Below are 27,980 nucleotides of genomic sequence, written 5' to 3'. Positions count from 1 at the left end.
TAAAACTCAAAATTCTTTATTAGTACACTACGTTTTTTAATTTATTACATACTGTTATACTTAGAGTATTACCCATAATAACAAACAAATAGAACAAATAATAATCTAATTACAAAAATATTCTACAATATACAATAAAGACAGATAAAATACAGACAACAATTTTATAGAGCCCACATGTAAAATTAGGTATTTTTTAGGTATAAGAACAGTTTTTATCACAAGCAATGGTAATAACTTGTTTGGTATCCGTGGCCCACACCTACACCGTGCCCAATGTCACCCCCAACGTCACCACCATATGCACCGGCTAGACGGTCTCCGTTGTCTCCGAGAGGACGGAAATTACATCCACGGATTACTGGCTTGTTCACCAAATCAATACCCGGCGCAGGTGCTGCGGAAATAATTTGAACTATCAAAAGGACGACACAGAGGGATGCCTAGAACAAAACATAAATGCTTAACTTCCACTTTAAGGGGAAAGAAGCAAAATGCCAAATTTTGACGCCTGTCCCAATTTTAAATGTATTCATCTTTTTCGAATCCTAAGCAAATAAATAAAATATTTTTGAAAAATTTAAACCCAGAATGAAAGATTCCTTTATTACCAAGAGCCGAAAGTCCCTTAGAATAGATAAAAAGTTTCTTTTGAATGATTTATTTGAAATTAAATATCACACTAAATTTTCTCTTAGTTTTTCACCCCTGTAACTTATTAAAATAAACATTAACTATTTTTATGGGAAATAAGCCACAACTAAATTGAAAAAATAATTTTATTAACGTTTCGACGCCCAAATCGTGTGTCGTTGTCAAAATACAAAATACTACTAAAGTAAACAAAAATGTTGTTGCTAAGTAAAATATTCTTCTAATAATTTATTTAATCTGACTCATTTATATTGGCAATTCAGACATACATATATTATACATTTTAAAGTAGAAGACTTTAAAATGATATTACCAATATTTATGAGTTGCGTTCCTGGGACGACTTTATTGAATAGTTCATTCGATTACATGAAATCAACCCCAAATTAAGAATATCCGTCACAAAAAATCATAGCAAATGATCTGTCTTTAAAAAGACAACCAAATGCAACGATGACAGTAAAATTCTTGCGTTAGAGATTCCATAGTAAATCACGAGGGGAAAACCAGGAAAAAACCTCGTGATACTATCCCGTCATCGTAAGTATTTGGTTATTTTAATAATTAAAAGACCATTAAACGTTAGAATAAGTGAACTTATATTAAAAATAGAGAATTTGATAGATCTCAAATATGTCAACACACATGGGATAATCAACATAGAGTTCAGTGGATAGATTCAAGTATAGTCCTGAAAGAATCAGATAGTAAAAAGAGAAAAATAAAGAAGCGGCTCTAATTATGCTAAATGAAACGAATTGTGTCGCAAATTCCTCGGTAGAATGCAGTATAGCCCAATAAATGACCGTTTTGAAGTGTCATTTCCAGGGGCAACTTCGAATTGCATGAAAATTTGGATTTAGGTTCTACTTACCCTCCACTTCAATGTTGAATTTGTGCCGTTGGTTGCTTTTACTTGGGGGGTGACATTTACCCCTTTGGGGGGGGGGGGGTGAAAAACGCGTGTTTAAAATAAGGCCGGAAATGGATAAATTGACTTATTTTAAGCACCTTTTGTTCTATAAAGTTTTTCACGTAAGTCAATACTTTTTGAGTTATTCGCGATTTAAAATGTTGATTTTTCGACAAAAAAACTACGTTTTCAGACCGTTTTTCCCAAATAACTCAAAAAGTAAATATTTTATCGAAAAAAATATTTTTAGCAAAAGTGTAGCCTATAAAAAAATTAAAAAAATGGTGTACGAGTAAAGTCTACAAATTGAGTAGAAGCAAAGTTGTAGCTCATGAAAAATACGTTCTTATTCATCTAATTCCAAATCGAATAATTCAACGCGAAATCACCGAAGAAAAAAGCGTTTTTTGGGAAAACTTTATTAACATTTTTAAAGTATCGGAAAAAGCTTATTATTTGTTTTTCACAAAAGTTTACAGCATCAAAAATAAACGAGTTACACTGAAAAAAATGTTAACCCCTTTTTTGGTAAAAAAAAATCGTGAAAGCCTCCCTCTATTTAGCACCCTAAATGAAATTAATTGTTTGGCTTTACCATATATTTTAACTGTATGTGTATTGTTTATATGATCTGTAAGTTTGATTGGTTTGAAGTGCTTATTTTTGAAAACATTTGGTTTTATTTTAAAAAAAAAAAATTCTAAAAATTTTTGAAAAATTTCATTTTTTCAAAGTAACTTAAAAAGTATTAGTGATAAGAAAAATATTAAAGTGTAAAAAAAATGTAGATTTTTCTATTATAAATATGCTAGTTTATTTTGTTTCTCCGTAAGACAAAAATTGGTTAAGATATGGCTGTTCAAAATTTGCATACGCTCGTGATTAGTGACCCATTCAAGCTTTCTCAATTATTATCCTTTCAAAAATAAACACTTTAAACCGGTGAGACTGACAGATCATATAAAAAACAGATAAGTAAGTAAATTGTTTGTAAAGCGGTAGCGATTAATTTCATTTGGGGAGTTAAACACGGCGAGATATTCATAATTTTTTACAAAAAAAAGAGGGCCAACTTTATTTTGAGCGTAACTCGCTTATTTTTAATGCTAAAAGCTTTGTTAACAATTAAAACAAAGCTTTTTATAAACATTTTAAAAAAGTTTAAATGGGTTTTTCCCGAAAGGTGCTTAATTTTTCGGTGATTTCACCTTGAAATATTCGATTTGGAATTAGACGAAAAAGAACGTATTTTTCATGAGCTACAACTTTGTTTTTATTTGATTGGTAAACTTAACTGATACATCATCTTTTTAGGTTTTTTATAGGCTACACTTTTGCTTAGGATATTTTTTTCGATAAAATATTTACTTTTTGAGTTATTTGCGAGAAACCGTCTGAAAACGTAGTTTTTTTGTCGAAAAATCAACATTTTCAATGGCAAATAACTCGAAAAGTATTGACTTACGTAAAAAACTCTATAGAACATAAGTTGCTTAAAATCAGTCAATTTATCCATTTCCGGTTCTTATTTTGAACGTATATTTTTGCACCCCCAAGAAGGGGTGACTGTCACCCCCAAAGTAAAAGCAACCAACGGCACAATTTCAACTTTGAAGTGGAGGGTAAGTAGAACCTAAATCCAAATTTTCATGCAATTCGGAGTTGCCCCTGAAAATTACACGGTATCGCCGAATTTCCCGTTCATTTACTTTATTCGTATGGAGTGCTAAAAATGGCATTTTTAACACGGTTGTAGAAAAACATATTAAAGTTAGAATTTGGTATTAGTTTCTTGAGAGTAAATTAAATGTAAGACCAAATACTTACGATGACGGGATAGTATCACGAGGTTTTTTTCCTGGTTTTCCCTCGTGATTTACTATGGAATCTCTAACGCGAGAATTTTACTGTCATCGTTGCATTTGGTTGTATTTTTAAAGACAGATCGCATGCTATGATTTTGTGTGACGGATATTCTTAAGTTGGGGTTGATTTCATGTAATCGAATGAACTATCTTTCAGTGACGTCGTCCCAGGAACGCAACTCATAAATATTGGCAATACCATTTTAAAGTCTTCTACTTTAAAATGTATAATATATTATTGTGTTTTCACTTTTATCAATCAAAGGCAAAATAAAAATTAAATTAATTTTTTTTTTAAATAACGCGGGCACATAAATTTGATACACCCTGTATATTGAGCTGTAAATATTTATTAGAATTTAGTTTGGATGTAAGTGGGTTTCTCCTTTTAATGAGCTTTCCGATGAACCATTAAAGACTTTTGTGAATAATTAAAGTGAAAAGGACGATGTATTTAGATTTAAAATGAAAATAGATTGTTTATTACGAGAACTATAGAATCCACAGGTAGATGTAATTATCACTTTCTGGGAAAGTGGTTTAAAAAGAAAGTTTGAAATTTTAATATCTTTGTTCAACACGAGTAAATGTTGTAGAGTTTCCCCGAAAGTAATTAGGATGGTCGGAATAATTTTGAAAATGAATGTTGTTTGTCGAATGGAAAAAATTGTTTCTGATTCTTGGCAAGTTGGAAGGGGAAAGGTAGTTTGAATGATTGAGAGAGTTTGAAAAAGAGGTCATTATGTTTTTGGCATCGCTGAAGAGCAGTTCGACGTTTTCGTGGATAGATAGTTAGCAAGTACCAGTGGCTGTTTGATAGTGGAGAATAGTGTTGGAAAGTGGAACGAGAGACAGATCAAATTGAGACGAAATACCTCTTTGATTCTGTATTATTTTGAGAAGGAGAGCAGAGAATTTTTGGAGTTTTGTTTGAATCGAGTACGTGTCAAAAGAGGCCCGGCTTGTTGGAGAATTAGTGCTGGTATGCTGATAGTCTTGAAGCTGGAGAACGGAGAGGGCTTTGATGAGTAGCCTTTGACATAGTCAACGAGGGAGAGCTGTTTTTGGGTCACGAGAAGACATCAGAGTGATTGAAGCAAAAGGTCAGCCAACTTATGTGAAAGATATTTTTATGTTCGGAAACTAAAATTTTGAGTAAAAAGCATATGAATTAAAAGTCCAATATTTCTAAAAGTAAATAGGAAGTATAGCTAATCTTGCGAATACATAAATTTGTTTTGTTTAGTTTGTTTTACCAAAGTCATCGGGAACAAACCGATAAATTGTTTTTTTTTAACTATAATAAATTTAATTGGTAAAAATTTCATTCGGACATCTGTGTCCATAGGTTTTTAGATTCGATAGATTTTAGAGTATTAATTTTGATAAATAAAAGACAATTCTGTATTTTTATTTTAATATTTTGCTTTATTTCTTTTCCCTATTTTATCCCGATTAGGATCAACTAAGAGATACTGAACCCACGAGAGAAGATAAGTATAACGTGAGATAATTTAGATTTTTTTTAATAGTATAAAAAGGCACCCTGAGATTTTTTATTCAATTTTTATGTGTGATTTGCGACAATTAAATAATTAATCAAATAAATAATAATTAATATATAATTAATAAGAAGCAGATCATAACAATATGTATGTCTGAATTGCCAATATAAATCAGTCAGATTAAATAAATTATTAGAAGAATATTTTACTTAGCAACAACATTTTTGTTTATTTTAGTAGTATTTTGTATTTTGACAACGACACCCGATTTGGGCGTCGAAACGTTAATAAAATTATTTTTTCAATTTAATTGCGGCTTATTTCCCATAAAAATAGTTAATCATACAAATGCCACAAGGAAATAGCTTCAGAACAACATTAAAAAATAAACAATATAGAAGTTTTCAGGGACTTTCGGTCCTCGGTAATAACGTAATCTTTCATTCTGTGTTTAAATTTTTCAAGAATACTTAGTATTTGAAACTAATAATTAGTTTTCTCAGTATTAGAAAAAAAAATGAATCCCATTTAAATAGCATTGAAGCTGAAAATTTGTACCGATCCCCTAAGGAAGACGTTACTAAACAGAATGGGCCAAAGAAAAGATCCAATCCAAAGAAAAGTGTCCACCTCGATATTTGGCAGTATTTATCAGATTTTAAGGAAATAAAAAACAGGTCAATTTTTTATCTAAGGGATTCCCCCATCCCTTATTTTTAGATAGGGAATAGGGGTCGTGTGCTAGCTCATTTGGAAGGTTATTCAATTCTCTATTCACTAATATTAATATTGACATAATCATTTACACAGAGCGTCCAAGAAAAATTATTTTGAATTAAATTAATTGACAAAAAAAGAAGAATGTATGTAATTTATTTAATTCAGAGTACATTCTACAGCGGACAGAAAGCAGAAAAAAATGTTTATTCCATAAATAAACATTGTTTGTTGCTTAAATTCAATATTCAACCTACCAAGAGGCAGATGGGTGGCAGCTTGAACATTGAAATTAAGCAAAAAGCAATGTCTATTTATCAAAAAACATTTTTTTCTGTTTTGTGACAGCAGTATAAACAGTTCTGTGACCGCAGTTTTTGTTTTTAAATTAAATAAACTTTATACATTCTTCTTTTTGTGTCAATCAATTTAATTAAAATATATTTTCTTGGACAGCCTATATAAATAATTATGTTAATGTTGATATTACTGAATAGAGAATTGAATAACTTTTCAAATGAGCTAGCACACAACCCCTATTCCCTATTTAAAAATAAGGGGTCGGGGAAGTGGAAGGGAAGGGGTTGACAAAATGACAGATGTTTGTACCGTAAAAATATGTCCCCTTTAGATAAAAAATTGACATGTTTTTTCATTTCTTTAAAATCTAATAAATACTGCCAAATATCGAGGTGGACTCTTTTGTTTGGCCCACTCTGTATAATATAGGTATAACCTATATTTTACTATTTTGTATTATTTTATATTATACTCTATATTATGTACTTTGAATTCGCAGTATAAAATCTTGCTAGACATGCATTTCTAAATGCATTCTTGAATGCTACTACAAACGAAGCATTTAAAACTCTAAAAATTACTGGCCGCTATTTTTAACTGGCGGGCCGGACAGCTCAGTCGGTAGGATGTTAGAATTTCATGCAAGTAGGGCGGGGATCGAATCCCAACGCCGGTGAAAACATCTTGACATTTTTAAAAATGTTTGTAGGCTATAGGTCGACTCAGCCAGAATGAAATGAGTACCTTGGGTAAAACCAGGGGTAATAATTGGCTGGTGAACAGTAGCATTGGTCCTGCTACCTTCCTTGTATAACGTCCTAAGGCCCTAGAGCAGCGATACTCAACCTTTTTTTTTTCGTGGGTCACATACTAGCTATTGCCACAGCTTGCGGGCCGCATAGGTGGAGTAGTATACAGGGTGTTTCATTAAGAAACTGAAATACTTAAATAGTAAATAAGGTTACTGAGGCGGTTCTAGATATTCTACATTTATTGACCTACCGATTTTTATAACCGAGTTACAGGGTGGTTTTATCGATTTTGCTCATTTTTGTCTGGATCCATAACTTTATAACCACCTTGTATATTTTTTAACATTTGATACAAGTATGTCTTATTTAGAACCCAAACCATAGTAGTACTAATCAGAAGAAAAATTCAGGTCCGGATTAAAAAATTATACTTAAATTCATTGTGACCTTGAAAAAATATCCTGTAGGTATATTGAAATTTTCAAAACCCCGTTTGCACATTTGAAAAGAGCACAAAAACTGAGTTTATAGGTTCGCTTTAATGTTTTCCGCAGAAATTTTAATAACTTTAATTTTGAAATTAAATATGTATATTGAAATTCTTAAGAACTCCGAGATTACAAAGCAGGTTTTTAAAACACTTTTAATAATAAATTACTGAATTTGGCGACTTCAACAGCCACCACGAAATGTAGAAGTACACCACGAATGATGAAAATGGGGAGGCACTAGTAGAATGGTCCGAAGAGCAAAACACATATCTAGTTTTTGATGCCAAAGACAGAGGAACATTTAAATCAGCTGCATGGAGAAAAGAATATAACCCAGACCTATCTTTTGTCTCAAAAGATACCAATGACAGACCACTAACAACTGCGAGAAGTGTCCTTGCAGACTTCCCACATACTCAACATCGTCCGGTGCTTATCACCATCGGAATATCAATTCCAATAATTAGATCATATCCTCGACCCAGGTGGAATCTTAGAAAAGCAAACTGGAAGAAGTTCTCTGAACAACTAGACCGGCCCTTGAGCTGGGTCCCTCCAACCAGCAAACATTATGAGAGGTTTGTGGGCGCAGTAATAAGCACTGCCAAGAAAACCATCCCTAGGGGGTATCGCAAAGAATATGTGCCTGGATGGACTGAAACATGTGAAGACTTATACACGAAGTTTCTCGAAAGTGGTGACCGATAAATAGCCGATGAGCTTTTACAAAACATCGATACAGCTAGACGCCAAAAATGGATAAAGACTGTCGAAACCCTTGACTTCAAAAAATCAAGCCGGCAGGCATGGTCCTTGTTGCGGAAAATTGGAGGAGCTAACCGGCTGGAATCCAGAGAGTCTAAAATGTCTCCTAACAAGGTTGCCTCCCATATAGTATCTCTATCCAGAGCTCCACGAGATCGAACACATACTACCAACGTGAAAAGAGACTTAAGGGCATTAAAACAAATGAACAGAACGAACTCCGAATATTCAGCAAAAATACTTATTTCTGAAATCACACATACGCTGAAAGAAATGAAATCAGGTAAAGCACCTGGCTTTGATGGTATCCATCCAGAGTTCTTGATACACAGTGGTGCATACACGAAACAGTGGCTTGCAATGTTCTTTAATGATATACTTCAGTCAGGTAACATTCCTTTCTCACTTAAGCGAACAAAGATAATTGCAATTCCGAAACCGGGCAAATCAAACGATAAGCCAGAAAACTACCGCCCCATAGCTCTACTCAGCATGGTATATAAACTATTAGAAAAGCTTCTACTCAACAGAATTAGTCACAGGATACTAGAAAATGTCCCCATTGAACAAGCTGGCTTCCGCCCTCATCGAAGCTGTACGGACCAAGTGCTGTCATTAACAACTTTTATAGAAGCTAGTTTTCAAAAGAAACAAAAGACAGCAACAGTATTTATAGATCTAACAGCAGCATATGATACTGTTTGGAGACAGGGATTAATATATAAACTGGCCCGCATTATCCCCTGCAGAAAGATAATTAACCTCATTGACAACATGCTGACCAACAGAGCCTTCCAGGTTATAATGGGAAAGGAGACGAGTAGACAGATGAAACTTAACAATGGTCTTCCACAGGGTTCTGTCCTTGCCCCTTTACTTTTCAGCCTCTATATTGCTGACATGCCTGAAACCGAATCTCGGAAGTTTGGATATGCTGACGACTGGACCCTTGCAACAAGCCACCAATCTTTAGAAACTACAGAAATCACTCTCACGAATGACTTATCCGTCCTCAGCGAATACCTTAAGAAATGGAGACTACAGCAAAGTACTGCAAAAACTGAAGTATCAGCTTTTCATCTAAACAACAAGTTGGCAAACAGAGAATTGCGAGTGTATTTTAATAACAAGCTGTTAAAACACAATAAATACCCGAAATACCTTGGGGTTACTCTAGACAGAACGCTCACATTCAGAGAACACCTGACGAAAACAGCAGCAAAATTGAAAACACGCAACAATATAATACAGAAACTCTGCGGCACTACATGGGGGTCCACAGCATCAACATTAAGATCCTCTGCTCTTGGCCTGATATATCCGGTGGCAGAATACTGTGCTCCAGTGTGGCTAAATAGCAGGCATACCCACCTGGTCGACACCCAACTAAACCGTACTATGCGTATGATAACAGGCACAATTAAGCCCACCCCTACAATGTGGCTACCTACCCTTAGTAATAGAGCACCACCCAACCTACGCCGCGAACATGCATTGGTTAAAGAATATAACAAAATAATGGACAGTCGCCAGCTTCTAGTCCACAGCGACATCCCCGATATTCTTGGAAACCGTCTCCGATCCAGGTTACCCCCTCTACAATCTGCTCAAGCGCTGCAGCAATCCAACTTTGACTTAAATACCCGATGGAGAGAAGATTGGGAAAGTAGGACAGATCCGCATTACCATAGTCTACCGGACATCATAGGGAAACCTGGCGAATTTGAACGTCCCCGTAAGATTTGGGCAGCCCTTAATCGAATTCGAACAAACTGTGGAAGATGCGCCGACTCCCTCCACAGATGGGGTAAACTCCCCTCGCCTTCTTGTGACTGCGGCGCTGCAAGACAGACGATCAGTCAAATTGTTCAGGACTGCCCACGCAGAGCATACACAGGCGACCCTATAGACTTTGTAATGGCAACCGAAGGGTCAATCGAATATATAAAAAAAAATGGACATCTGTTTGTGATGCATTGTATAATGCATAAATCTAAATATATTCTGTGATATACTTAAGCCATACGCTAAATAAATAAATAAATTGAATTTAATGAATAAATTCTCATTTTAACACTAATCAATACTTAGTTACTACATTGGAACAACCCACTTACTACTGCAACAAAAATACAGGTCCAGATTAACAAAAAAATATAAAGTGATTGTGACCTTGAAACAACACCCTGTATATTGAAAATTTCAAAACCCTTTTGAACATTTGAAAAGACTACAAAGAACTAAGTTTATTAGTGTTCAATTAATTTTGAAATTATGTCGAAATTTTTAAGAACTCTGAGAAATCATAACAAAAATTTCGATTTAATTTAGAAATTAATGTCATTAAATTGTCGGCATAAAAAATTGAAGCAGTCAATTGAACTTGGTTTTTGTACTCTTTTCAAATGTGCAAACGGATTTTGACAATTTTAACATACAGGGTGTTGTTTGGAGGTCACAATTATTTTATATTTTTTTTTGTTAATTCAAACCTGGGTTTTTCTTGTGATAAGTAGGTAAGTGTCATTCCAATGTAGTATATAATTATAGATTATTTTTAAGATGAGCATTTATTCATTAATTTTAATAATTTATTATTCAAAGTGATTTAAAACCCTGCTTTTTAATCTTAGAGTTCTTAAAAATTTCGGTATATTTAATGTCAAAATTAAAGTCATTAAATTTTCTGTGCCCTAAATTAAAGAGAAACTTGTAATCTCAGTTGTTTTTTGTGCTCTTTTCAAATGTGCAAATGGACCTCGAAAATTTAAATGTACAGATTGTTGTTTCAAGGTAACAATAACTCTATATTTTTTTGTTAATCCGGACTTGGATTTTTCCTGTGATTACTAAATGGGTTGTTCCAATGTAGCAAATAAGTGTTGATTATTTTTAAAATGGGTATTTGTTCAATAACTTTAATAATTTATTATTAAAAGTTAATAATAACTGCTTTTTAATCCCAGAGTTCTTAAATATTTCAATATAATTTCACAATTAAAGTCATTAAATTGTCTGCCTCACACACAAACACAGCGGCACACAATCAAATAATTTGACAAACACGTGAAATTTGACAAATAATTTGATCATTTACAGGCCCTTTTAGTGAGCCTTCGGGCCGTATGAAAAACGCTAGTGGGCCGCATGCTATAATACCAGTGCCGCGTTAGCGGCATAAAACGGGAAACTATTATGTTTATTATTTTTTAACTGAAACATGTGGGAGAAGTCAATAGAAAAGAAATAACATCTCGTGGGTATCGAAATTTTTACAGCGTCATTGTTTTTTATTAACATTTAAGTAAAAAAGAGGACTTTTTCTTTCTTCATTTCAATATTGTGAAAAAACCACGCATTGTTCAACAGACGACTTTCGTGAAATTACTTTATTGTGAGATTTTCTAAATTAATAGTTATTTATGATATATAAGTGTTAAAAGTACACGTTTAAGGCACGCATGTGAAAGGTTGCAGAATGAGCGATAGCGAGTTCTGCAATTCACATGAGTGCCTTAAAAATGTACTTTTTAACACGCATATCATACAATATTTTTTCTACAAACGTAATTACAGGACAATATCTACAAAAAGTTTTACTTGAACTGGACTGACATTCCATTTTTATATTTTTTTGATATTACATCAAAATTGCCTACACGGGCAATACAAATTGCAGTGCCATAAATTTTTTAAAGCGCTAGTGCCTTAAAGTAGCATTTTTAACGCTCGTATGGAGTGCTAAAAATTGCATTTTTAACACGGTTGTAGAGAAATAAAATGTTTATAAACAAAAAAGTTATTGCAAATTATACCAAATTATAAACAAAACGTCTATGAAAAATTTTCAATTGTTTATAATTATTTAAATAAACAGTAAATTTTAAAACACATATCACGATAAGAGGTTTTATGTAGTTACTAGAGATACGTAGAGAAGGTGGGCTCAATTGGTCGAGTAGTTTTTAAACAATTATATTAATTCAGTCAATTTGTACTCTACGAGATCCCTAGTGGGGAAAGTTTTGGGGGAGTTCTGATTTTTTTCATAATATAAGGATTTTGGGCTGCTGAATCCGAATATGAGGTTTGCGGACAAAATTTCTTGCCGAAACATTGAAAAAATCGCGAAAAAATCGAAAAATTTCAGCTTTTTTCCGCTTTTTTGCTCTAATCTCGAAAACTATTAACTTTTAGTAAATGGTCTCTAAACTGAAATTAAAGTACTTAAAATTATCTATAAATATTACTATTTACTTTTTTTTCAGACGAACCGTTCGGTCTAAAGTGCAAGTTGAAAATTGCCAATTTTTAACGGTCTCGGCAAACCCACTTTTTACATTCCAAAACTTTAGTTTTTATTAGAATGCTGTCATTTGATAAATTTCTCCTAGTTTTCTGTACAAATAATAAAGGTTAGACCCTGTTAAACCAGAGAAGGTTCCCATTGTTTTCATTCTGGTGGGGTGTAGAATAGCATTATGTTATTTTATATGCCATTAGAGTGAAAACTTCGTCTTGTAGCAGTTGCCGCTAGGGCATCTATGCAATTTCGTTCGTTGCAATCGGGGACTGCACGGTGGGGTTTGTTTTGGTTGGATCAGGGAGAGCAGCATATGTGCCTCCTGATGAGAGACTAATAAGTTTCGAAATCGGTAGAGGTGCTTGTTGCACTCTCTGATTGGACTAGAATATGGTTCGGCTGTATTTTCGTTTTGCAACGAAATTGAAAATGGTTATTCATTTTAATAAATGTTAGTTCATAATATGAATATGGTATGTCTCTTCTTACAGCTTCCATGAATCCATTCCATCCTAAAATACGGAGAATGTCTCTGCTTTTCCCTTATTGCCACAGAAGATCAGGCACAGATGGAGTCACAGTTTCAGTTGTTGTGAACATTCCCTTCGGATCTTGATTTTTGATAAACCTTGAGGTTTTGTTCTTTCAAAATGTATTAGTTGAACAGCTCTCGGACTTTCATAAACCTCAGGTGCGGGTTTAGTTTTTAGCCGAGAAATGGATTGGTTAGGAGCTATTGCATGTTTTGGTGCAGTATAAGAAATGCCACCCATGACGTAAAAAGTGTGGTATCCGTCGATTTTATGTACGTTAACCCTTTCTGTCCCAACGCTGCATATATACGTTTTTGAAATAGTGGGTCTGTATTCCCAGCCGCCGTATATATACGTTCAAGCTGCTATGGTCTCAATTTACCAAAGCCGAAAATATGCGTGGCTTATAAAATTTTAGACTCATTGGTGTCCCAATGCCATAGAAAAATGTCCGAAAATGTTAGATTATTGTTCCCAAAGTCTCAAAATGTTGGCACCTAAGACAGGTCATGCGGACCCATTGCCGTATATATTTGTTCACATATTTTAGATATATGCTATATTGTAGCACTAGTGGCAACACTTATAGGTAGCTATTAGAAGATGAAGCGTTTGTAGCCACAGAAAAGACCAGAAAAAAACAGAAGCCAATCGAGATACATGTGTGCACGATGCGGAGTCGGCCTTTGCGTAGTGTCATGTTTTGAGGAGTACCACACAAAAGAAAACTTTTAATGTCAATTTACATTACATTATTTTTTTTAAGTTAGTTACATTTTTTTAAGTTGGTCTTGCTCTCTGATGAGTACTTTTAAAAAGAAAACGTTTAAGTTGGTTAAAAAAACTCAATAAAAAACATGTTTTGGTCATTTATTTGTTTATTTATATGCGACGTATATATAAGGCAATGGCAAAGGCAAAAAACTTTTGGGATTGAGGGACCAACAGGCAAATTAAGACCTGGCATAGAAAGGGTTAAAATCAACGTTTTCGTACACCTGTTATATAAAGCACGGCTGTTCAGATAAGCAACGCACTTGCTCCAAGTCTTGTAGCGGCAGTAAGGCCTAGATAGTTGGTCTCACCATTCCTTGCAGGGTTGGTCGTTTTCTCTACAAAAAGTACGGCTCAAGAAAATAGGTTGATGTAGTTTCCCATTTGGGGTTTTGTTCATCCTATACAGAAGCTGTTCGCCTGGAGGTGTCAGCATTCGCAGGCGATACGCAGAAAATTGACCTGCCGTGCTTTACACAGCAGGTGTACGATAACGCTGATGTTAACGTACATAAAATCGACGAATACCACACTTTTCACGTCATATGTGGCATTTCTTGTATTGCACCAAAAAATGCAGTAGCTCCTAAGCAATCCATTCCTCGGATAAAAAAGAAACCCGCGCCTGAGGTTTATGGAAGTCAGGGAGCTGTTCAACTAATTCATTTTAAAAGGACAAAACCTCAATGTTTATCAGAAATCAAGATAACAGATCCGAAGAAAATGTTCACACCAACTGAAACTGTGACTCCATCTGTGCCTGATCTTCTAAGAGAAAAGCAGAGACATTCCCGGCCTCTTAGGACGGAATGGACTCATGGAAGCTGTCACAAGAGACATACCATACCTATGAACTAACATTTATTATTTGTACAGAAAACTAGGAGAAATGTATCAAATGACAGCATTCTAATAAAAAATAAAGTTTTGGAATGTAAAAAGTGGGTTTTGCCGAGACCGTTAAAAATTTGCAATTTTCAACTTATACTTTAGACCGAACGGTTCGTCTGAAAAAAAGGTAAATAGTGTATTCGTAGATAATTTTAAGTACTTTAATTTCTCTTAACAGAACATTTACTAAAAGTTAATAGTTTTCGAGATTTGAGCAAAAAAGCGGAAAAAAGCTGAAATTTTTCGATTTTCTGCGTTAAAAAACGGAAAAAAAGCTGAAATTTTTCGTTTTTTCGCGATTTTTTCAATGTTCCGGCAAGAAATTTTGTCCGCAAACCTCATGTTCGGATTCAGCAGCCCAAAATCTATATATAATGAAAGAAATCTAAACTACCCCAAAACTTTCCTAGTCAAAACACAATTTTATTGAATCATATCTGTAAAGGATAAAATCCAAATAGGTATAAGTACGCTGCGTGAACGGACATCACAAAAAACATCTTAAAAAAAGTGTGTAGGTACTATTTTATAAATAACTTAATAAATAACTAATATAAATAATTTCACTAAAAATTTTGTAATGGCCAATTTTAGCGTTTCGTGGTCATTTTTCAAAAGGTTGGAACTCGAATTAAAACAAAAATATGAGATGAAAACTTAAAATATTTTCAAAATAAACAATTTTTGGATTTTATCTTATTAATCAATATTAACGAAGAAATAAATTGGTTTCAAATAAAAAAATTTTTTATTTGTTGGAATTTTTTTTATAAATAAGCACATTCTCGTTGTAAACTTTTTACTCTATTGTTGTAGCATCATATTCTTTAGACTAAAACAAGATTCAGTTTATAGGTAAAAATTAATGAATACATTTTAGTGCAGTCACTGAAGATTTTCCCCTCCGATTCCGTTGCACCTCAATCAATTTATATGAAAATTGGTCAGTAGTTAGAGGATACCTCAAGGAATAAAGGTGATATGATGCCAACTTGCGCTTTTACCCTGGGGGTGGATGCCACCCCTTCTCGTGGGTGAAAATTATTTTATTAAAAATAATACCATAAATCGATAGAGGGTTAAATTCTAAGCAAAATTTGTTATATAAAGTTATTAATATAAATCATTACTATAAAGTTAGTTATTAAAGATCAAAGAATTGATTTCTTTCGTAAAAAATGCATGTTTTAAAGCTGTCTTTCACGCATACCTCAAAAATGATAAGCTTTTGCCAAAAAGTTATTATTATCAAAAGTAAAGACAATAACTGATTGAATACACTGCTCACTTAAAGAACTAAACTTATGTTAATTCAAAGTGAGTTATGGGTAATTTAATGAATATTTTTTTCGACGAGCAGTCAAATCTAGGTATTCAAGCTTAAATAACGGGAAAACGATGCATTTTATAAAATATACCTGCTTAACACTTATCAAAGTACTGCGAAATATCTATCAAATGAGCTCCAGGAGAAGTCAATAGCATCAAAATTAACCAATTTATAATGAAAATAATATAGCCCTTTCGAGTTTTTTAGGAAAAAGTGAAAAATTAAGCATAGGTACGCCATTTCCACAAAAATTAACATTTATAATAATCCTTACAATAATTTCTTTATATTAGCCTAAGTAATGATTTCAACAATTTTGACCTGTTTAGAATGCATATTTTTGAAAAAAGATATAGTTTAAAAAAATCAGAATTTTTAAAATTATCGTAATTTTAATTTTCTTTTGATAATAACTCCAAAAATACTCAATGTACGTAAAAAATTATATAAAACCAAATTTTAGTTTTTTCTGTGTCAAATATTTTACCTTTTTTACTATTTCTGTAGGGTAAAAAATAAACGAGATAGAATCCTAAATAACCGAGATAGAACCGTTTAAAACTTAAATTTTGCTACGGGAACCACGTAACCGGGGCCATTTAACCTTTTATTTTTAAAAAAGTAAGGAGTTTAAAAGATTAAGTTTAACCTGGCTTTATAGCTTTTGCAAAAACATGCATTTTTATCACGAAAAATTAAAATTTTTGATCTTCAATAACTCAAAAATTTTAATTTATTTTAATAACTTTATATAACAAATTTTGCTTAGAATTTATCCCTCTATCGAATTATGGGTTATTTTTAATAAAATAATTTTCACCCCCTAGAAGGAGTGGCCTCCACCCCCAGGGTAAAAGCGCAAGTTGGCACCATGTCACCTTTGTTACTTGAGATATCCTATACCCACTCACCAATAAACATGCGAATCGATGGAGGTTCAACGAAATCGGAGGTAATAGTTCAAATCCACCTTCAGAGACTGCACTATTTGTAACTTTTTTAAGTTCAAACGTAAGTAGATATTTTTATCGATAATGCAGAGATTTACTGCAGAGAACGTAAAAAAGTATTGCGAGAAATGGGCAAAGGATAAGAAATGATAATCACAATAAAAATAAGAAAGTACCAAATATCTTGAAAATGCAATGAGGGCACAGTCATATTATGAAATGCTGAAATTGATAATACAGTGAAAGATAAGAGGAGGAAGGAGTGAAAAAAGGAGAATGTCAGGTTGAAAATTTTAAGCAACTGGTATAAATGCAGTTCAATTGAGCTCTTCAGAGCAGCGGTAGACAGAGTAAAATAAATAATGGTGATGATATTAATATCGAACCTCCGATTGGGAGACGGCATAATAGTCTAGGCCAGGGGTACGCGGTGGTACGCGTACCACTGGTGGAACGTGGGAAGATTTCAAGTGGTACGCGTCATGTGAGTGAAACAAGCGATTAGGATGGGCCCCTGTCTGCGAAAGTGCCAGTGCACTTGTTGTGCTTCCATATTGAACTGTAAAGCAGTTTTGATGACCTCTGGGACTTCAAAGGATAGTGTTAAAAACCTAAACCACCAGCCAATCGGAAATACCACGAAAGCTACTTACAGTGTGGTTTTATAGTGAATTCTGGCATAGAAACTAGTAACAATCCTATTCTTTAACGTGTTGTTTGTTTCGAAACGCTTTCGAAACAAAGCATGAAGCCTTCTATATGCTGATACGTCACAAACACACAAAGCACTCTGATGTGGTTGGTAACCTGATCGAATTTTCTTAGAAGAGAATCTACTTTTTTTACGAAAGAAAATAAATGCATGACTAGCTTTGTAAATATGATACTAACTTAATAAAGGAATTCTACCTTGCTAGATGTATAATTGCAAAGGATGGAAACCCTCACACAATAGGTGAGACCCTTTTACTACCGGCCACTGTGGAAGTGGCCCAAACCGTGTTAGGAGAAAAGGCAATCAAAGAAATTAAAAAAAAAAACATTGTCAAACAACACAGTGAAAAGGCTAACTAGTAATATGTCTTCCAATATTAAAGAACAACTTTGTTTAAAACTTTAAGAATGCACATATTTTGCACTTTAAGTAGGTGAAAGCACCGATGTAACAAACAGCACAGCTACTCGTATTTGTACGATTTAATTTTTAAGAAGGAGTTTATAGAAGTGTTTTTGTTCTGCAAACCACTTGAATCAAACACTACGTCGGAACTCATATGTCAGGTAAATTGACAGGGTTAGCAGCAAAAATAAAGAATATTGCTCCTGAATGCCTAAGTAGACATTTTGTTATACATCGAGAAGAATTAGAATTAGAAATAATTAGTAGATATATTTCTAAAAAAATAAGATCGGAGTGGGGATGTTTGGTGGTACGCCAAAATATTCAAAATATTTCAGGTGGTACGCAGTTGCTAGAAGGTTGGGAACCCATGGTCTAGGCGCCAAATAGAGGTCACCGTGTCCTTTTCAATTCTGATGGACAAACTCAACGGTTTCTTATTGATTTTTGGCTGCTGATTACGAATTTCGAGGGAGGATTTCGATCCGAGTGGTCAAAAAATTGATATAAACAATTTAATTGCTTATAAGGCTCTGGCTCATAAACTAAAAGACATAAAAAAATGTTTCAAATAAAATTTATTCTTTAATAAAAACCGAAGAAAAAAACGTTTTCCGCAAATCGCCAGGAAATTTTGACATTCCTGTCAAAATTTCTTGAAGAAAAAGTCAGGACTTCCTTACTGTAAGGAAATGTCATTTCCTTACTGTAAGGAACTGATATTTCCGTACAGTTGTTAGTGTTCTACATCTATATATATATATATATATATATATATATATATATATATATATATATATATATATATATATATATATATATATATAAGTTTTGAGTATGTAGATATATCTACATTGTGTTTAAGTGCAAGGGTTGACTTCAGCATTAAATAATTGGCCCATAATGTTGAAGATTTCATCTTTAAACAAAGGTCTAGGAAGTATGCCATTACAACATTTTCTGAGAAAGAACTCGTATTTTTACTCATGCGATAATCCATACAACGTCTGTATGCATTTTCGTACTTTTCTCTTGATTTCTTTGGCAATAATTCTAATGAAGCAGTATTCACTGCCTCAACCAGCTCTGGAGGAGTCCCAGGAATGGAAATTTCATCATCACTTATCATTTTACTTTCGAGAACACCAGCAATTAAATTTATAAGCGTCAAGTTTGACAATTCAACCTCAATACGTTTCCATAGTAACCCAAGTAATTTTATTAGGAATTTAAAAGCACCATTTATTTGGGAATAAAATTATCGCGTTTTTTTTAAATCAATCAATATCTGTCGAATTTTAAACGATTTGCGGAAAAATAGCAGTTTGAACATTTAATTTAAGCTAAAAGCAATGTTTATTTCTCAAATTAATATTTTTCCTGTTTTCTGACAGCAGTAAAATGTATTTCGAATTAAATAAATTATATACATTCTTCTTTTTGTCTCAATTATTTTAATTCAAAAAAAATTGGGCAGCCTCTATAAATAATTATGTTAATGTTTATGTTAGTGAGTAGTTGATTGAATAACCTTTCAAATAAGCTATCACAAGACACCTTTCGCTTAAATTAAATGTTCAAATTGCTAAGAGGCAGGTGGGTGGCATTTTTAATATTGAATTTAAGCGAAAATCAATATTTATTTATCAAATAAATATTTTTTCCTGTTTTCGGACAACAGTAAAATGTATTTCGAATTAAATAAATTATATACATTCTTCTTTTTGTCTCAATTAATTTAGTTAAAAAAATTTTTGGGCACCCTATATAAATAATATTGTTAATGTTTATACTGTTGTATAGAGAATTGAATAACTTTTCAAATGAGTTATCACACGACCCCTATTCTTATTTAAAAAAATCATCGATTGTGTCATCAGGCCCAGATGGATGACGTCACTAGTATGACATATAATCAAAAAAATTATAATTTAAAAATAAAAATCGACTTGATTTGTAATTCATCTCCAGAGTCGCCATTTCTCGAGAAAATGAATTTATTCCAACTCAAACGTCCTCACTGTACCTATAATTTCAGAGGCTTATATCTTAAAACCATGATTTTTTGTAGCTACGCGCCCATTGACTCTTTTGTTCTACACATCAAGGACTACCAGAACCCAACGTTTCAGAGCATTTGACAGAGAGCCATTCCCCATAAGGTTTCTGCGGGGTCCTTTTATTTGAAACATTTTTTATCTCTTTTAGTTTATGAGCTAGAGCCTTATAAACAATTAAATTGTTTATAACAATTTTTTGACCACTCGGATCTAAATCCACCCTCGAAATTCGTAATCAGCAGCCAAAAATCCATAAGAAACCGTTGAGTTTGTCCAACAGAATTGAAAGGGACACGGTGACCCCTCTGGCGCCTAGACTATAAGGCTAAACAGATAAATTTATTTGAAAGAAAGAATATAGCATTTAGTAATTATTTGTATATCTATCAAAAATTAAACGAGCAAACTCACCACTATTGCAGACACACCCCTCATCTTGAAATAATCTTCAAAATTAACAAAATATGTACAATGTACACTGAGCAAATAGGCAAATTATTCTCTTTATATAGCATTATAATATTATCTACATGAGATTTTTATGACGTAGAGGATGTTGACACTTTTTTTAGTAAATCCGGGATTTTACGCCCCGAAATGATGAAATTATGATTTTTTTGTGCTGTAAATATCTTTTTTGTATTTAAACTGATATGATTGTTTTAATATTGTATTTGGGAAATAACCCACAATTTAAATTTGGAATATTGTTATTTTGACCCTCTTTGGAAAGAGATCAAAATAAAAAAACATTAATAATTTAAACAAATTTTGTTTTTGTTGCTAGGTGAAAAAATTCTTCTAATAAATTAATTTTGTCTGACTCATTCATAGTCTAAGATCCTAATCTAGGTCAACCTTCGCTATCGGGTTTCCAGAAAAAAACATTTTTTTATTAAATTTCATATAAGACAAATATTATTTGCATGGGTCGCCTATAAAAACCTTGTCATAGCTATCCTTAAGGGGGGAGGGCGTAGGGTTTGAAATCATTTCAAGCACAATTTTGTGATATCTTTTAAAGTTTGGTAGAATTATTTTATTTTAAAATTAAATAAATAAATATATTAGGTAGAAATTATAGAATATTAAAAAAAACAAGGAATATATTGAAAAATAAGAAAACGGTGTTAAATTTTTACAGACACTTCAAAAAACGATGGATTTTGCGGTGGACATTAGAACTCATCATTGGATCATGTTAAACAAAAAAAGTAAAAAAAAATATTAGCTTATGAGATTCCCGTGGTAACGCTATTAAGTTTTTTAGTATTATCGAATTTTTACTTTTTGGTATCACTCAGAAATCAAAACAACGATTTCTTTGGCAAAAATGGTGAAAATCGACATTTTATTATTGTTAAACAAAAATAAACATAAAACAAACATCTCCACAGCGTTACATCAAAAAGAAAATATATGTATATAAAATTGCAGGTGGATCTATCTACAGTTTTTGAGTTACACTCTATACTTCCTTTGAAAAAAGCAGTTTTAAGGAAAACGGGTTTTAATTATTGTCAAGTTTTATTTTCAATTTATTTTTTGACTGTCAAACGGTAAAGTGATGCACACCTTAATATACTTTTGAATCGCGGAGAGACTGAACTGCAGTCGCGTGCGGGAAAGTATCACTTTCCGCACTAGTTAGAAAATAACTATTTAAAATAAATCGTGCTGAAAAATTTGAATAGATTTTGAAACTGACAGGAGATCGGTGTTTAGTAGGACACTAAACTTTAAAAGCATCACGGATCATACAGATAATAACTCTTTCGGTCAACGTATATCCCTCGGTCCAGGGGCCCTCGAGATACACATCATTGACCTCAAGCCTAACTATCCTTATAATACTCTTGATATTTTAATAATTATAATTTTAAACTTGAATTGTGGCTTAGTTCGTAAATAAATTTGTGCCACAAGGAAACTGAATGAATGTCTAACACAAAGTTTGAGAAGGTTTTCTTTTAAATTATCTAATTCTTTATTCGATATTTGGTATATTTATTTAATTATAGTGTCTTGCGTCAAGGGTTTTTTACCGATGCGTCATCATTTAAAGCAGTGGTTCCCAACCTTTTATGTCTGGCGACCCACCTTGTGAGGTTTTTGCAAATTCGCGACCCATCCTTCGCCCATGATGATATATAATGTACGCTACTCAGCTACTGTAAGAGCCACGCCGCAACCCACCTGAAATCTGCCCGCGACCCACTAGTGGGTCGCGACCCACCAATTGGGAAACGCTGATTTAAAGCATACGAAATAAGTCGGAAATTTACTAAACATAACAGCAAGTGACACTAACTAGCTACTGCTCCGATCACGGGTTAAAATTTGACGTTATCAGTAGTAATTGCACAAGTAGACCAGGGCGCATCTGTAAAAATATTAGTACATTTGGACGTTGAGAGGTGACTAAAATTTTTTTGCAGAAATTGCTTGGAAATAAATCAGATAATAATATTTGAGTTATCCTCCCTCTCAAAAAGGTCCGGAACATTGTTTAAATAATCAAAATGTCAAAAAATTAAGGAAAAATTCGATTTCTTTCTTCGTTTTTTCATTATAACTTTAAAAGTATTCATTTCCGAGAAAAGTTGTACTGACATAAAAGTTGCGTAATTAAATTTCCTACAATATTGAATTGGTTAAAAATTTAAAAAATAGTCACCATTGTTGCAAAATACCAATAATTGCGAAAAAATCATACAAAAACAAGTATTCGCATTTTACGTTTTTCAACCATTTATGCTACACTTAGGACCTTCATGTTTCATCTAGAAAAACTATATGATACAGTAAAACAACACCGTAAATTTCATTAAGGTCGGTTCAATAGATTTTGCAAAATAATTTTGCAATCCAGCTAAAAAAATTCATTTTTTAAAAATGTTACAGGACTGAAAATAAAGCACATAGCAAGTTGAAATTTTTTTTGCGTATAGAAGTGTACTGTACCTTTCATCTGCAATTTTTCAAAATTAAAGTCAATTAACACCAAGGCGTCAGGAATTTTTTTAAATAAACATTAATTATTGGTGCTACTCGCAGGACAGCGGATAGTTTGCTCTGATTGGGCATTCCAATGACCTTTGATAATGATTGATACATTTTAATTTTTATTACATTTCGATATAAATAAATAAATTTGTTTATTGCAAAATAAAAACATATACTTTGTCATTTGAAATAACACATTTATTAGCAAAAACTTTCTTGTTCATATATTTTAACTGAGAGAATAAAAGTTTATTATTTTTAAATATATGCAATTGTTTAAACAATATTTCACAAACAATAATAAAATTAGTTTGATTTTTGTGGAATTAATATATTAAAATACAACAAAATATAGAGTAAGAAAATAATATATTAGATAAAGATTGGAAGAAATTTTGGTGGAAATCAACTTGTGTGAATCAAACACCGCTGTCCTGCGCGTAGCACCAAAAATTAATGTTTATTTAAAAAATTTCCTGACGCCGTGGTAATTAATCGATTTTAATTTTGCAAATTGCTAATGATAGGTACAGTACACTTCTATAAGTAAAAAAAAATTCAACTTGCTATCTGCTTTATTTTCAGTCCTGTAACATTTTGAAAAAATGATTTTTTTTGCGAAAGCTGGATTGCAAAATTTATTTTGCAAAATCTATTGAACCGATCTTAATGAAGCTTACAGTATTATTTTACTGTATCATAAAGTTTTTCTGGGTGAAATATGAAGTTCCTAAGTATAGCATAAATGGTTGAAAAACGTAAAATGCGAATACTTGTTTTTGTATGTTTTTTTCTCAATTATTGCTATTTTGCAACTAGGATGACAATTTTTTAAATTTATAACTAATTCTATATTGTAGGAAATGTAATTACGCAACTTTTATGTCAGTACAACTTTTCTCGGAAATGAATACTTTTAAAGTTATAATCAAAAAACGAAGAAAAACATCGAATTTTTCCTTAATTTTTTTACATTTTGATTATTTAAACAATGTTCCGGACCTTTTTGAGAGGGAGGATAACTCAAATATTATTATTTGATTTATTTTCAAGAAATTTCTGCAAAAAAATTTGAGTCACCTCTCAACGTCCATCTCAAAACAGATGCGACCTGGACTAAAGAGCTCTAAAATTATTGAATTTTTCCCGAGTGACACTTTAACAGTTTTAATTTCACGAGCCGAAGGTGAGTGAAATTATGTTAAAAGTGTCACGAGGGCAAAAATTCTATATTAATTTTAGAGATCGAGTGCAATTTGTTGCGATTATTTCACGAATAAAACTGTTCAAAACCAAAATTTTATTGTAATTCATTTATGTAAGTACAAATTAGTACAATTAAACACACAGTGGTTATAAATATTATACAGTTGAAAGTCATCACTTTTATAATTTTTAAAACATTAATTGTCATTAATGTCACTGAATGTATTTTTTCGTAGCATCTGACGTAATATACTTGACGACGGGAAATTATCAAAAATTATCAATTTAATTTAGATTTCTGTAGCTTTCTATTGGTCAGAATCTCCTATGGATGAAATAATCAACTAAATAAAATGTGAAATGTAAGTTTTGCTTTAAAATTTTGGTGCAGATTTACAGCTACATTTGAAGTAGCTTGATTAAATTATTTTAATATCATTGGTAATAAATAAATAAATAAATAATTTATAAAAAAATTCAACATATTTTCTCATCATTTCATTCATTTTGGCGGAAACCTAACACAACCTTATATTCTTATTCCTTAACTCTCACTTAACAAAACTTCCTTAACAAAATAAAATACACTTACCATAAAATTTCAAACTCCAACATAAAATTAATTGTGAAAATATTTGTGGCATATAAAAAACTTCAAAATGCAAAAATTCGACAAAAAACAGCAAAAAATTCAACAGACTGTACTTTTTTGTACACTTCGCGTCATATAAAACTGGTACACTTTTTTTCCCAATGTAAACCTGTGTTCAGACTGACAATTATTGTTCGTGAATCACGTCGTTGTTGCCATCACAGATAATGGAATTGCACTAAATCTAAATACAAAAAAATATCGTTTAAAATGTATATTTCGAATTGTAATACATATATTTATATTTAAATTCTATTCTTTTTCTCATGATCATCTTTCAGTGCGTCACAGCTTTTCGATTTCTTTCTAACGCATTAAATTGTATGTGACAGAAAAAAGGCACGTCCGAGATTACAGACAGTAAGTTAGTTATTCTAGTTGTCGATAGATGACGCCATAGTAAAAAAATATTTTTTTTTAATTAGATAATAATATTACAAATATAATCTGTATAATTTATAAGACTATACAAATCAAAGAAAATACCATTTTATAAATGCAAGAAACACATTTGATTTGTTTTTATTCCAAATTGAAAATAAAATGTGACAACTGTCAGATTTAACTAAAATGTCATGTTAGAATAAATGTCATAAATGTATATTATCACGGACTTACCCTTTTTCCTATCATTTGTTACGCACTGAAAAATGCTCATGAAAAGGACAATACACTTGTTCACTGTAAAAGTTATTCATTTTGTATTAATTTCAAATTAAATTTTTAATTTTTCCAGTGTGTTTTATTTATTCTACACAACTTAATGCAGTTTTGTCCTATAATTTACGAGAAACCAATCACACCTCTCGATTTGACGTTAAACATAATTTAAAGTCATGTCAAGATTTATTATCTATCAAAATTTTTGAATTGAAATATTTTCATAAATTATAATAAAACACGAATCAATGTATGGATACTTAATTGAGATGACGGAAAATTACAATTGTTTTAGTTTTTAGTATATTAACCTTTCGCTACCGAAGAGTCAAGTTGTTTTGTAGTTGACGGAGGGGGTACATGATGTACCCCATGCATTTTTATAGATTAAATATTAACATCATGCAATAATTTTAGTTAAAACATAATTAAAACAAATGCAAGTATTTTTTATTGAATATAAGTAACAATAAAAAAATATATGGTGTCTTGAAAAAATTAATTATCGTTTTTTTTATTAGCTTTACATTTTGTACATATTATTGTTTGAATTGTTGTGGTTGTTTGATGTGCAGCACAAACAAGGAATTTACAGGAATTGCACGTTTTTCTGCTTTTGCGGTCCTTCTTGCGTGGACAAAGTAAACATCGCCCTGAGGATTTCAAGATGGTGGCGTCGTTTTCGCGATTCTCCCTTGGTGGCGGTGGGCATAATTCGTACATCGCGTTTATAATTCGCTTATGGAATTTTTGTGGACTTTGTAGTCGCCTATCGACGTGGGGCTTTATAAGTTCTTGACCCAGGTTTAGTAAAAATTCTCTGCGTCTGTGAGAAGCTTCATACGCACGAATTGAATACTTTGTCGTCCACAGTACGTATGCATTCAGACCTGCAATGTCTAGAAGATTTTGAAACAAACCAAATGGCCATCTCTTAGAGGCTCTTTTACAAGAATATTTATTTACCATATTATCCATAGTATCTACGGCACCTTTTGTAGAATTGTAATGCAAGATTATGTCTGGCTTATAGTCCGTCTCTTCTCCGCTAATTTTATCGTCGTTATGTTCTGTACTCAATAAAATTACTGCCTTATTCTTTTTAGGAACGTCAGACGCCAGTGTTATTTCCTCAGTGAAGGCAAAAACTGAGGACTTTTCTTGTCTAGAAATATTGGGTAGTAGGGCTGGAGGGATATCCTGCTTGTTTTTTCGAAGTGTTCCACATAATGTTATTTGTCGATCTAGGAGTTGTTTTGCCAAGGGAACACTGGTAAAGAAATTATCAGTAGTGATGCCATAACCAGTTTTTAGAAATGAGACCAAATCAAGTACTACTCTTTTGCCCTGGTCTTTTTCTGGTTTATTACCATCTTTTCCAGTATAAATCTGAAGGTTAGCAGCATAGGTGATTGTTGCATCAACTAGAGCCCATATTTTGATGCCATACTTGGCTGGTTTTGATTTCATGTAGACTCTAATTGGACACTTACCTCTAAAACTTACAAGTTGTTCATCAACAGTTAGATGAGAGTGGCACTTAAAACTTTCTTTGCAGTGTTCTACAAACTTTGTAAACACTTCCCTAAAAGCTACTAGTTTGTCAGAACTTCTACGTTCTTCTCTAGTGTTCAAATCATCGAATCGCATAAGTAAAATTATATCTAGAAATCGGTCGCGTGACATGGCAGCCGGAAAAATAGATCGACTGTACAAAGGGTTTCGACACCACAAAAAGTGCACTGGTTCCCTATTGGCTTTTAGCGCACCCGCCGTAATCAAGAGTCCCAAGACCGCATAAATTTCCACTGAATCAGTGGGCAACCAGGTTCTTGTTTTATTATGATTTTTCCCATTCCAATCCTGAATGTATTTCTCCGCTTTCTGGTTTGTACATTTGACGATGATCTCTACAATTTTCTCATCTACAAATAATTTGAAGCAATCACTAATTTTAGCGACATTTTTAGATTTTTCTGTAAGCGCTGGTTTTTCGAGCAAGTTTTTTGTGCGACATCTAGTTTTTCGTAAAGGACGATTTTTCCAAACTGTACCATTCTTGGAAATAAATGTGGAATCTACTGCCCCCAAAACTGGTTTATCAAAATCATTACTGTCGCTCTCAGATGGCTAAGATATAATAAACTCAAGATTGAAATATCGTACATAAAACAAAAATAAAAATTACCTGCAGAATTTCAGGCTCATATTCCGCTACTTCTAAATTATCATCTAATTCTGAATCATCCGATAAACTATCTCTTTCAGAAAGGTAATCATCATCACTTTCCTCTAACCACTGCACTGCAGTTTCACGATCCTGTTCTTTCCGAAGGTCTAACTTTATTTTTTTCGACATATCGGTAAATCGTGTAATCACAAATGGATAAACTAAAACGGTATGTTAGCACTAAGTCATCCACAGAACAGATTTGTGTGTTACTGCAAACAACAGGTTTGGTGCCGTGCGCAAAACGTCTGGTTTATTCAGTGGCGTCGACCGCAATGAACTGTACCGCGGTTGACGGAGGGA

The 27,980-nt window shown here is 32.7% G+C and overlaps 1 protein-coding gene across 2 annotated transcripts; it reads right to left on the bottom strand.

Annotated features, from left to right (window-relative positions):
* On the bottom strand, nt 1-27,902 carry LOC126881517 (uncharacterized). 2 transcript variants are annotated; one of them, XR_007696886.1, is made up of 3 exons: nt 27,636-27,902; nt 24,728-24,971; nt 1-443 (listed from the first exon to the last, which is right to left on the bottom strand). XR_007696886.1 is itself a non-coding variant. In XM_050645818.1 (2 exons), the coding sequence occupies exons 1-2, from the start codon at nt 27,804-27,806 to the stop codon at nt 219-221; spliced, it is 396 nt and encodes a 131-aa protein (XP_050501775.1). In that variant the 5' UTR covers nt 27,807-27,901; the 3' UTR covers nt 1-218. The 2 variants fall into 2 exon arrangements, 1 of the variants encoding a protein (XP_050501775.1); XM_050645818.1 differs by lacking the exon at nt 24,728-24,971 and having other exon boundaries at nt 27,636-27,901.
* Between the last annotated feature and the right edge of the window lie 78 nt (nt 27,903-27,980).

The sequence above is a fragment of the Diabrotica virgifera genome, chromosome 3 (assembly GCF_917563875.1).
Source record: "Diabrotica virgifera virgifera chromosome 3, PGI_DIABVI_V3a".
NCBI lineage: Eukaryota > Metazoa > Arthropoda > Insecta > Coleoptera > Chrysomelidae > Diabrotica > Diabrotica virgifera.
This window is presented reverse-complemented; position numbering and strand designations above follow the sequence as displayed.